Source organism: Asparagus officinalis, chromosome 3 (genome assembly GCF_001876935.1).
Source record: "Asparagus officinalis chromosome 3, Aspof.V1, whole genome shotgun sequence".
In the NCBI taxonomy this organism is placed as follows: domain Eukaryota; kingdom Viridiplantae; phylum Streptophyta; class Magnoliopsida; order Asparagales; family Asparagaceae; genus Asparagus; species Asparagus officinalis.
The window spans coordinates 4,605,051-4,617,867 of NC_033796.1; the positions used below are offsets into that span (position 1 = coordinate 4,605,051).

At 35.9% G+C, this 12,817-nt stretch overlaps 1 protein-coding gene across 1 annotated transcript; it reads right to left on the bottom strand.

Moving 5' to 3' along the window:
- Positions 709-12,501, bottom strand: LOC109832723 (molybdate-anion transporter). Its single transcript, XM_020400124.1, is given in 11 exon segments — positions 709-1,078; positions 3,023-3,195; positions 3,282-3,366; positions 3,450-3,535; positions 3,636-3,818; positions 8,336-8,424; positions 9,034-9,289; positions 9,372-9,540; positions 12,071-12,215; positions 12,288-12,371; positions 12,374-12,501. Coding segments are annotated over 10 exon segments (1,299 nt in total). The 5' UTR covers positions 12,441-12,501; the 3' UTR covers positions 709-1,078; positions 3,023-3,060.

Genomic DNA, 12,817 nt, shown 5'->3' on the forward strand with positions numbered 1-12,817 from the left:
ATCTGCATACAATTTCAATTGATGGTCATTGCTTTTCATATTTTTAGAAGGAGCCAGTCTGGTATTGTTAGAATTTATAATAAGTTATTGCTTATATAATCTGTTGAAAATAGGTGTTCAGCAATCATATATCAAAAGCGGGTTCTAAAAGCAATTAAACTGTTTGCTAAAAATATACTTAAATATTATTTACTAAAGATGAAAATCATATATGGTATATAAACTAAAAAAATAGAAACTACTTTTAAAAATATCCTGAGGTAGTTTATAAAAGCAGAAATTGTTTTAATAACCATGCTAAAAAAGGTTTAACAAACATTATTACTCACTGCTTCATGAAAAACTAAATTGAAACACCCCAATAAAAATAATACCAAACTGCCCCTATAGAAAGTTGAGATGTTTTTATAAGTTGAAAATATATCACGCTTGTATTTGTTTAATCAAATTGAAAGGCAAGGCTACAACTGGAGTGGTTTGAGACTTAAAAAGGATGAATCCAGTAGATGAAGAGGATGAAGAGATTGATGTTAACTGCAAATTTTACAGTCTTATTTTTATTTGACTTGTGTTAGCCATTTGAAGGAAACAATTAGTTCTCCGTTTTCTTTTTCCCCTTCACTTGAACAAAACAATTAATATTCAGACTCGCAAAGTAAGAAACAGAGAGGGGAGAGTAAAAACGCAGAAGAATCTCTCAAACAAGCATTAAAAAAAGTGTGGTTTTATTATTAGAAAAAAGAAAAAGAAGGTGTTCGCAATTATCAAGTACAATCTCATTAGAGATTTATACAGATCCTGCGCATGAAAGTAAACTTGCAATATCGCGTAAAAAAATCATGAATCAGTGTGGTTAATGGTCCATGGAAATTGCTTATAAGAAACAAGTGGAATGAATTTTGAATTACAAGATCAAAACTTTTCAATATCACGATCATTTCTCTTTTCACATGAATAAGCAGGAGCTCTCTTTTCATACGGATTAGCTCAAGGGATCATGCAAAAATAGAAGATTTCAACACGGCCAAATTGAATCCAATCCAGGGCCTTTCTTTGTGATGGCGTTAAAACTCCTGCCCTGCAGCCAATAACAAAGAATTGGTTTATGGTTACCGCCATAAATTGATGCACGTATGATGTCCCTATCACTATTTAGAATAATTCATGAGGATTTATAGCAACAAAATCATGAGTAGTAGTCACCGAGCAATATCAAAACACCACTTTCCCAGTTGTCCTCTAGACATTGTTCTAGAAAAAACCCCTCATCTATACCTTCAACAGCAAATTATGATATCTACCCATTTTTAGGACTTAATCATCCCTGCGGTTGACATTATGAGAAGAACAAATCACAAATAACCCCTCACTCAGAAATTCATGTGATCTCTACCCCATTTTTAGGACTTATCATCCCTAAGGTTGACAATATGAGAAGAACAAATCACAAATAACCCCTCACTCAGAAATTCATGTGATCTCTACCCCATTTTTAGGACTTATCATCCCTAAGGTTAACACTATGAGAAGAACAAATCACAAATAACCCCTCTCTGAAATTCATGGGGGACAAATGCTGATAAATGGGGTAGAGATCCTCTGCATCCTTGATTATAGAGAATCTCTACAACTCACCGATCAAATATTCCCAATCAATGAACCCTATAAATGATATTAATTATCTAAATAATATAAAAATACTTTTAATTATGGGACCCACTAAGATAAGCAAATAATATTTGTCCTCTGACTAATGGTAGGCATTCTCTGCAATCAAGACCGTAGAGAACAGTGAACCCTATGAATGATAGTAATTATCTAAATAATATAAAAATACTTTTACTTGTGAGGCCCACTGAAATGGGCCAATAATGTTTGCTCATCTGACTAATTGTAGGCTTTCTCTACAATCAAGATTGTAGAGAATAGTAAACCCCCTGAATGATATTAATTATCTAAATAATATAAAAATACTTTTAATTGTGGGACACACTGAGATAAGCCAATAATATTTGTGCATCTAACTGATTTTATGCGTTCCCTACAATCAAGATTGTAGAGAATCAGGACCCTGATAAGTGTTCAATTTTTTTTAAAAAAAATAGATATTCAAGTAGTGCATAATTTGTAAGATATATAGCAGTAAGGATGGGGAATGAGTCAGTCCTGATTTCAAAAAAATCAGTCACCTAATGGTTTTGGCCAAGGACATGAAAAGAGCAACTAGTAGCTAATATGACTATTAACTCTCTACTCCATGGGTGGCTCTATTACATGACTAGAGTAGTGAAGCACAACTTGCAAGAAGATATGCAGCTCTCAGGAATCCTATACAGCATATGATGTAAGAAAATTCATCGAAAAAGGACAGATTACAAACGACTCTTGCACAGATTAGCAAGATTGTTTCAAATGTGTGATATTTTACCCTTCATGCAGTTCTTATGTTCTAACTGATGTGTTTGATTATTCATCTACAACCATTCTTCTCTCCAGCATTTTCCATGGACAACTCCGGAGCTCAGTATCATCGTCACATAAGGGGAAAAAACACTACCCTTTGCCAAAGCAATAACACAACCAACTTATGTAAGCGAATCATATATACTAGAGGGAAAGATGGAGGGAGGCAGGGAGTCATCTACCGCTAATCTCGTGCTGTTAAGTTCAGTTTGTCCTAGGACAGCTTATATACTTGCAACTTATCAAAGTATATATGGGCATATCTGCAGTTTCATGAATCTGGATAATGTTTCTAAAAGGACTTGAGCTTCAAAGGTATAGAATCACATAGTGAAATCTTACTTTTTTGCTTATACCAAATCATAATGAATGACAATCCAAGAAATTATGAAAATATATGTTGTTTGCCAGGCTCCAACCTATAATTTGCCTTATGGCGGGTTCTCATGCAAAAACTGCTTGAAGAAAGAACCATCAATTTTACCAGGTGTGTCAGAGTGCTCACGATATCTAAAAAAAATAATAATAATAATAAAAGAAATAGAGAATCAGCAGATACCTGAATACTTTTGCTGCTTTGTATATCACTATATTCAACTAACGTTTGTGCCAACTTTGACGAGGCTGCTTTGTCCACCGTCTGAGTACATAAATGCAACAGGCTGCACTTACCAATCCAAGCACAGCCAGAGTAAAGATTCCAGCATTCTCAAAGTTGTGATAATAGCCACGCTACAAGAAAATAGCACAATACTTGAATCAATTTATATGACCAAATTCATAGAGAACGTCAATGCTATAAATATAAGGTCAAAGACCTGGATAAGAATGAACCAAATTGCTGCATTGGCCGGTGCTAATGATAAGCTTATCATTCCTCCACGCATCTCATTCGGAACGTAACTGAATAGGGAACAAAAAGGGCTTAAAATAACCGTTTCATAATAGAATACTGCATGTTAAATCGGTTGCAAGATTTGGCTCACATTGTCCTCAATCTGGCTAGTGAAGGTAAAATAAAGCCCACACAAGCATGAAAGATGCAGAAAAGTACCACCAGTAATCCAATCTCCTATTGATATTAGAAATAGGAAAGTAAGAATAATGATTTGAATTCAATTATGAAACTACACAATGATTTCCATCTGCCCATTTTTCCATCTAGGTAATACCTGATAATCATAAGCAACTACAAGCAAGGACAGAGCGGCAACAATGAATGTATATATCAGGCAGTCTTCGATGTAGAGCGATGAAGCCCGGCCAAAGAACCATGGGAAGATAGTGCTTCCAAACATTTTTGAACCAAGGAAACATGGGTATATAAGAGACAAACTCACAACCCTCCCATCACCCTACAATACCAAATTGAATATAAGCTTGCAGTTTATTTAGTTTTAAACAAAAAAGTGAACTTTGGATATGAAGACTAATATCTCCTAGAGTTACTTTATCATACATGTTTTTTCCCAAGTATCGGCCACCAGTCAATTCAATGAAGCAGAACCCCAACAAACTGAAGGTAAAATCATGTTGAAGAAGTAGGATTTTAAATGACATACAATAGCCAGTTACACATCTTAACAATCTGCAATATAATCATTTTATAAGACTAAGGTCTAGCGATGACAAACAGCATGTCAAATTACATATCATATTATATTTTTGACGTTTTTGACTTGACAATGAGTGCTGGTTATTAGAATAAGCGAGGATGGTACGAGTTCCTAATTCAAGCACAGAAGACTAATTTCTAAGTGAAAGCTCATTATAGATCCACCCCCATCCCCCCATCACCGCCACTCCTGCCTCCACTCGTAGGCCTAAATAAGCCTAATGTTTCAAGCTATATCATATTTTTTTTGTGCCTCAGAGTTCAATGCAATTTCATCAAGCATTCATATCATCTTTTCCCTTTACACTTTCTTAGTGTAGAATAAGGGTCCCCGCTTCTTAAGGTTTGGCCTTCTTCAGACTTCAGAGCTTGGGGTTTTGATATCTAAAAGCAACATCAACTATAGAACAATCTCCCAATACATGTTTCGATAATCTCATGACAAGCATTTCAAACGGATGTTAAATACATCGATACTAACCAGGAACAGCAAGCAAGTCGAAAAGTAGTGTATCCAATTTTGTCTAATATGAGATTGGAATTGTGCCATGTTGTACTTTACAAAAAGAGGTGTTATATGTAATATATGAAAACCTACTATGTACTAATTCAAGTCACATCTCGAATACGACTATCAAGTGTCAATATTCTAAAAGACTAAAAACTGTGTTAAAAAGAACTATATCACTAGAGAATAATGCAAGTATTTAAGAACCAATAGGAACTAATCAACTAATGGCAACCTAATTTCAGTATTTAAGAAAAATTATATCACTAAAGCTTCATGCAAGTATTCAAGAAGCAACAGGAACTAATCAGCTAGTAGAAACCTAATTTCCCTTGTCTGTCCTTCTGTTAGTCTACTGGTATCATGAAGACTCTTACGCCTCGTTTGGTACACGGGGATGAGTGGGAATGGAATGCAATTCCAACTCTTTATTCATGCGTACCAAACACGATGTATTTTTAGACGCTAGAATTGTTATTCCCACTTCTTATCAATTCCCACTTTATGTGGGAATTATCATTCCCAACCATTTAATAAGGAATTGATACTCCCCCTTAAGTGATAATAAAATAATCAAATAATTTCCGATTATACCCTCCTTAAAAGATACGAATAGATATAAACTCTCTTATGAAAAATTATTTCTATAGAAATAATATCATTAACTACTCGTACAAATATACAAATAGATGTAAAATATTAAAATATTATTCTTTGTTTGACTTGGCCCTAGTTCTATCACGGATGCAGTAGAAAATTTTTGACTCAACGCAACTCGGTTAGGTAACCATTATTTCTTTTTAAAATATGTATGTGTGGCTAATCTTTACCTAATCTTTACAATAATTTTTTATCTTTTGGTAACTCGGTTGCGTAATTTATTGGCAATTAGGTTAGTAAATATTTTATCTTTGGATGTACGATTTGAAGTTCCATTGAAGCATATATACCTAATCTTTTCAGTAATTTTTTCAAAACACTCACAAAAAGAAACAATGTGCTTAATTGATGAGATTGAAAGTTTATGTTTTGATTAGAGGTTAACATGTTTTCTATTCCTTCAAACTTTCTAGGTTAACATGTTATATATTCCTAATCAATTTTTTGAAAGTTAAAGGTGCATTTGAAATTTCATAGAAATTTTATATACAGACTAAAAGTTAACATGTTTTTCGAATCCTTCAAATTTTAGTGTTTTCTTTCAATCTCTCTCTTCATGCGTGCACATGGAATTCAGTCATAAATCATGTAGCATGCATATGAAATTCAGTCTATTATATACGTTTGTGCATAGTGATGCTAGTAGCATTAGCTGCTCGTACAAGTAATAGACATGTAGCATTAGAAGTTAGAAATATAAAATTATAATTATTTATAATTAAAAATGATTTTTATGAAAATTATTTTTCAATTAGTAAGCCAAAAGTCCGAAATTGTTGCTGAGACGGTGTACCAAAATATAACTATCAACGGAATAATTATTTCTATAAGAAAAAATATCATTTCTATAAAACTTATTTTTCTAAAAAAATAAATTATATAGCCATTTTTAAAATATTTTTATGTTTTTAAAATTGTGTTTTTGTAAGGGTATTATTAGAAAACTAAATTTTATTCTCACTTGTGAACAAATGATACCAAACTTGGGAATGAGAATAAGATTGTCATTTCATATTTTATTTTCTAAACACGTCCAAACATGAGAATGAGAATGTGCATTTCATTCCCATATATATTCCATTCCATTCCTACCTTTTTTCCATTCTCACTTGACTTCATTCCCGCGTACCAAAAGAGGCATTACAGGGACATGTCAATAGGAAGACTTTCATCATTAAGATATATAACTTTAGGGAAGGTTACAACTTTCCTACCTATGTCTTGGTAACCTTATTAAAAGTTCGGATAAATTTACTGAATGACAAATTGGTTATATTAAACTTATTTAACATTTATAGATCGGAATGCTATCCATAGAATTTTAGAGATGGTCTCCAGAAAAGGGGGACAAAGATTCAACAAAAGGTAGAAGCAAAGAAAATCCCAAAAGGTTTAACCTCTGATGTAAGACAAAGAAGAGACCGTGTCGACCTAATTTCATCTGTCAATCAAATGCCTTCAATCGTCATGAGCAAGATCAAAGATGTCACTGAAAATGCAGAATTTTGCTAATAAAAACCAGCCTACAAGAAAACCTTAGTGGAAAACAACCTCATACAAGCTGTTGGAACAATCAAAACATGAAGAAAGGAACATGGATTAACTGGGAGTATTTTCCTCTGTCACCTGGAGAACTCCTCAAGTAACATGCGAATTGACATGATTCAGCCTTATAAATGGCAATCATATGACAAATATGAAGGATAGTGAATTGACATGATTCATCCCTATAAATGGCGATCAAGTGAGAGGAACGAAATATAGCAGAGGCAACAACATGAGGATTGATAGTAGATCGGACTGAAATTGTGGAGGATTCTGTACTGAGAATCTGAGACGGAGATACATGAAGATTTCACAAGGTTGGATCATGAGACAACTGAATTTGACTAACCCATGTGATGGCACAGTTAAACTCTGTATGAAGTACAAATTAACAAGGATCCACTGGGATGCAAACTTGAAACCATGAGGTCATACAACGTGTATAATGGTTGTTGAGCGACTTCCTAAGAGCAACTCTCCATTCCCCATCATACTGCAATCAAGGAATTAGCCACCTTATGCATCTGTACAAACCAAACCACTTTATCCACTAGTACTCATGGCAGGTTATCAGCAGGTTCTTGGAATTCTTTATTTATTTTTGGGCTTCCCAATCCCAAGGATGGAGAATAAGCAACGTTCTGTACAAACCAAAACATTTTAACCAGCTAGTACTCACTGCAGGTTATTAGCAGGTTCTTAGAATTCTATACTCATTTTTGGCATGCAAATAATGAAAACTGTTGTTTTTTTTTTGTTTTTTTTTTTGTTTTTTTTTTGGGGGGGGGGGGGGGGGGGGGGGGGAAGAAGTCAAAGGCAAATTTCTAATTGTTAGGGGTGCAATTGCACCCTAACTCGTATGTAAATCCGCCCCAGTCTACATTGTAATGTTGAAATCAACTCTGTTTGTATTTAACAAATACAAAAGAAACCAAGTTCCAGATGATAAATAGCAAATTTACATAAGATTTTTTTCCCCAATAGACAAATGGCGTGTTTCATTAAGAAGAGTAAATTGTGGTTTCCTTTTTCCCTTTTTTCCTTTGTTGTTGCTGTCGTCGTGCAAAATGGATAGATACAAACAGTTGTCACATCTCACAAATGCCTGAATGCTCAAAAGAAAAGAAAAGCTAAAACATAACACAACATGAGATTGCATGGGTAGTACAGAACATGTACTTCAACTAGATGCCCAGCTTCAGTGGCAACTAGTCAAAAGCATAGCATAGGCCAAACTGTCATCATCCACAATATTGAGATTAGAGCTCCACCTTGTCATAGTGAAAAATTCAGAGACTACTGGATACAAAAGGGTCATGGCCCACATTCAACCAAGGATCATAAATAGAGCCGTATAGGTTCAGAAAAACATATAAATGCAACAATGTAGTCACTTTGATAAAATTTATAGAAACAAATGCTCATTCTACCAGCACCTTGCTTAAAGGGAGGATAACACATTTGAAATGGAACAAGCACGAGTAAAACAAAAAAATATGGGATTTTGATCAGGGAAAAAAAATATAGCAACTGTTTAAACTTACTACAATTGTCGGTGACCAGAGAAGCCAGAAGACTGACATGGAAAAATAGATGCTTGTTTGAGCCCATGCTAATAGCCATGTCCTCTTGTCTGCCAGGCAGAAACAAAAATTGAATAACAGGAAACAAAAAGGTGAATCAGTGAGTATAGAGAAACAGATACATGTTAGGTCTGGTTTTCAACATATAATAACGAACCAGTTTTTTCCGGATGCTTTAGGTATCAAGTTTTATGATGTGCCTATATTCGGATAATTTGTAGACTTTGAGGACGCAAGATGCGACTCTTGTATGGCCCTTCAAGTCTATCAAATGATAACTCTATAATTCTGCTTGGACCTTCTATTCAATAGACATAAGTTCTAGTTATATCAACTAAAACTTATGAAATTTATCAACTTGTTGGTCCAACTTATTTACATATTTAAATGTCCAGCTATACATATTCAAAGTTCTCAATTATTATAACAAAAGAATAATATGAGCACGAGCTCGAGGAATTTAGTGATAGCTGAGTGTAAGTTTAGCAAGGAATTGGGTTGGAATTCAAATTATGACATAGAGCAAAAGTAATATTTCAAGAACATAATATTCAGGCTTTGGAAGATAAATTCACAGTTTTCTTGCAAAGTTTACTTCTCAAAAATAAGAATTTGCAAATAATCAACTACTAAAAAGTAATTCTTTCACAATTTTTTACCTTTCAGAATATGTCCAACAAAAGACTTCCTATAGTTTACAACAGCAGATTTCTTCTGATCTCCTTTCCATTCTTTCATGATATAGAGAATGATCATCGTTGCAAATATGGCAGTTGAGGCAGAAGGGGACACAAATGCTTTATGAAGATCCTTGACTAGAAAATTTGCAATCCCTTGACTTCCAATTAAAGACACAGACTCGAAAAAGGTCATAAGCCAAAAGGTTTCATTCAACAAGTCTTGCCTGTGACCTTGCTAAAATCAAGAACAAAATTGTTAAAAGAAACATTGAGAAAAAAAACATTAGAAAACTTGAGCAGGTTATCCAAATGCAAACCTTTTCATGCTCGTTTACCATCCATGTCTCAAAGCAAAATAAGAACATAGAAGACGCAACAGCCGGACAAATACTTGTTATCCATATGCTTGGATGATTGCTCAGGCTCTTCATGATGCCCATGAGAAGATGAAGGACGCAAAAGAGCAGACAAGCCTTTCTTGGACCTCTACAACAAAAGCATATATAACTTTCGATAAATTGCAGAGTTTATGAACAGAGAAATCGACTTATTATGAGAACCCAGATGTAGTAGGAGAAAGTAAAAAAAGGCAGCAAGAAATATACAGCAACACTAAAATATTTGCTATCATGGTAAATGGTTCATAAATGAAAGATGTCTCGGGAAAAATATACAAACTGTTTAAGGTTCAAAGTTTTTTTCTTAGAATATTTAATATGGCACTTAAGAAATGAACATATCATGTGCCATTAGTGTAATTTTTTATTGACCACTCAACCTTCTACTTTTCATGTGCTTTTTCATGCCATCATCCTGACCAAGAGAAAACTAATGGCAAAATGCAACAGTCAGATAAATAGCTAACAAGAGGCCGAGGACATAAACCACTACTTCATGTTAAAAACTACTCGGAGGAATACGCTCATAAAATTGGCTACAGCTCCATGCGTGTCTCACTCAAAGCATAAAGTAACACCAGCAGGCAAAGAATTGCATAAATGTAGCAAATTTGGCGACAGCAGAGTGGAAGGTTTGTAAATTAAGACTTACTAAAAGTACTAAGTGAGTGTAGCATACTATTCGAAAAAAACCATGGTATTACCATTTACCTTTCACATTTTAGACACCAGTAATGACAGTGTCTATTTATCTTGCAGAAGAATAAAGCAAATACAATGCATATTTTATGCCCTCATATAGTATTTAATCAAGGGGCGTGTTGAATTAGGATCAACGGACATGCCAGCAAAAGATTCTCATTCATCCTCACTAATATGGAGGGCTCATCAAGAAATATAAAATACTAAAACAGGACATGAGAGAAAAGCAAAATCCCCTAACGAAGTAACTGGAAATAGATTACACGCACTACTTGTTACTTGAGGAGTCAAATTTACAACTCTCCAACTATCATCATTCAGATTTCGAATACTTAAAAGAAATAAGAATCATAGACTAATATCTAAATTCCCCTCAACTGTGCTGACCCCTGCAATTTGAATCAACCGTCAACAAGCAGACACCCCTTCGGACTATAAACCAGCACATAACGCAATCAAATCGAAATCATAAAAGACACAGCAAATAAATAGATTCAGATAAAATGTTGTTTGGCTCAATATTGTACAGCATTCCTTTCAGATACTGATTTGAGTAGTTTCCAATTATAATTATTGTACAGACTAACCAATAACTTGTTTGGCATATAAAATCAGATTTACTATCTTCTCAAAAAAAAATCAGATTTACTATCCCACCAAATTTGTCTAAAAGCAGGGAGTGAATCTTTACATGATATCAGAGGCAATTCCTGAAAATTTCCGAAGAAACAGCAGTGGCCGCTACTGAAATGTTGCTCATATCATGATTTTGAAAGCTCAGAGCAGTATAAATCATTGAATCACAGACCAATATAAAGGTCCCCAACAATCCTGACACACCAGCATTTGAATCAACCACCGCCACACACACAACCCTTTGGAGGAAATGGGTGCATCATAATCGACAGATCCCAGTGTTATCGAGGCGCAAGGCGCAATGCGGGGCGCAAAGGTCCCTTACGCGCACCATGCGCAAGGCGCACAACAAGACGCGCGCCTCACTGAGGCGCATAACTCAAATTAATATTTACCAACATCATAAGACAGAAACATATAAGCAACCTATTAGTTACCTACATCCAAAATTATGAGAATATCAACTTAAATCATCAATTATGCTAACTGAATTTTTAAAGTAACAAAAAAGATACAAGAAACATGTATTTAAATCATCAAATTAAGTGATTAACAATTATGAACATATGCTTATAAATTATCACATAAAAGACTAAGAAATATATAGATTAGCAACTAGTAAGAAAGAGTATATTACATGATATAAATATGTAATTATGTAAATTATTTAAAAAAAATAGAAGAAAGAGTATGTTACATAACACAGGTGCGAGGCGCACGTGAGGCGCACGCGAGGCGCGAGCAAGGCGCATGCGAGGCGCACGCGAGGCGCGCGCCTTGCTGCATGCAGCGCCCCGCCTCGCGTGCGGGGCGCATTTCGCCCAGGCTGAAGCGCCCCGCGCCCGGGGCGCGCGCCTCAATAACACTGACAGATCCCACTAGAATGTTACCATATAATGATACAGTACGCTATTTTTCCATATATAAAATGTAGTTGAGTTGTTTCTGATCAATAATTATGGTCACAAGCAACTTCAGGCGCACCTAACCAAGCCCTAATTGTCTCCAAAGAAAAGGGTAAAGACTCGCAAGAGGCTGACAGTATGCCAGAGACAATTCCCGAGAAACCACCAAAGAAGCAGCGGTGTGATGGCATAAACAACAGATCCTACCACTCTCTCGCTCACTCCAATGAACAGTACACCATCCAACCCCCCCCCCCCATATTATACCAATTTAATTAGTTTTTTCCCAATCAATTAATTATGGCCTGCCTTCACCTACATTCAGCCAAATTTGCTCGAAAAAAAGAAAAATGAACGACGTGCAAGAGGCTTTACACGATGTCGGAGACCATTCCCGATACCGATCCAAGAAACAGCGCGGCCGCCGCGCCGGCGGCGAGATACATCACCATCTCCTCCCTCCCGATCCCATAGTTCACAAACTCCTCTTCTCCCAACACCGGCTCAAGCCCTTGCATCACTTCACACCAAACAAAATTTTATTAAAAAAACAAATTTCAAAAGATGGGTAGAGGGGAAATTTCCCGCGGACCTGAGGAGAGAGAGTAGAGGAAGAGGAACCGGCGCTGGAAGCGGAGGAAGGGGGTGGCGGGGAGATGAGGGAGATGAAGCAGGAGGCGAAGAGGAGGAGGAAGGCGAGAGGGCTGAGACGCCATTGCTCGACCTCGATCTCTGCAACGGCCATGGCGCTGTTCCTTTCTCGCCCTGATTTGATCCGGGGAGATCACCGCGTCAGTGTGAGTGTGGGTTTGTTCTTATGAAAAATTGGGCCTATGACTGTTCATACTTTAGGCGCAGGTGAACTTGGGCCGGGCCAGTACTGAGTACAGAAGGGAAATAAGCCATCCATGTCTCAGAAGAAATTTTCATTTTAAACCCAATCCAGCTTTTATTTTTAAAAACCGACACTCCCATTTTAATTACCGAAATCGATCCACTTTGTGGGCACGTCAGCAACGTGGTCACGAAACGGGTCGATTTATTTTAATCTCGTCTCTAAATAGTTGGGGTAGCCAACCCCAACTATTTTGCTAATGTCCTCGCTAAATTAGTCGGGGTTGG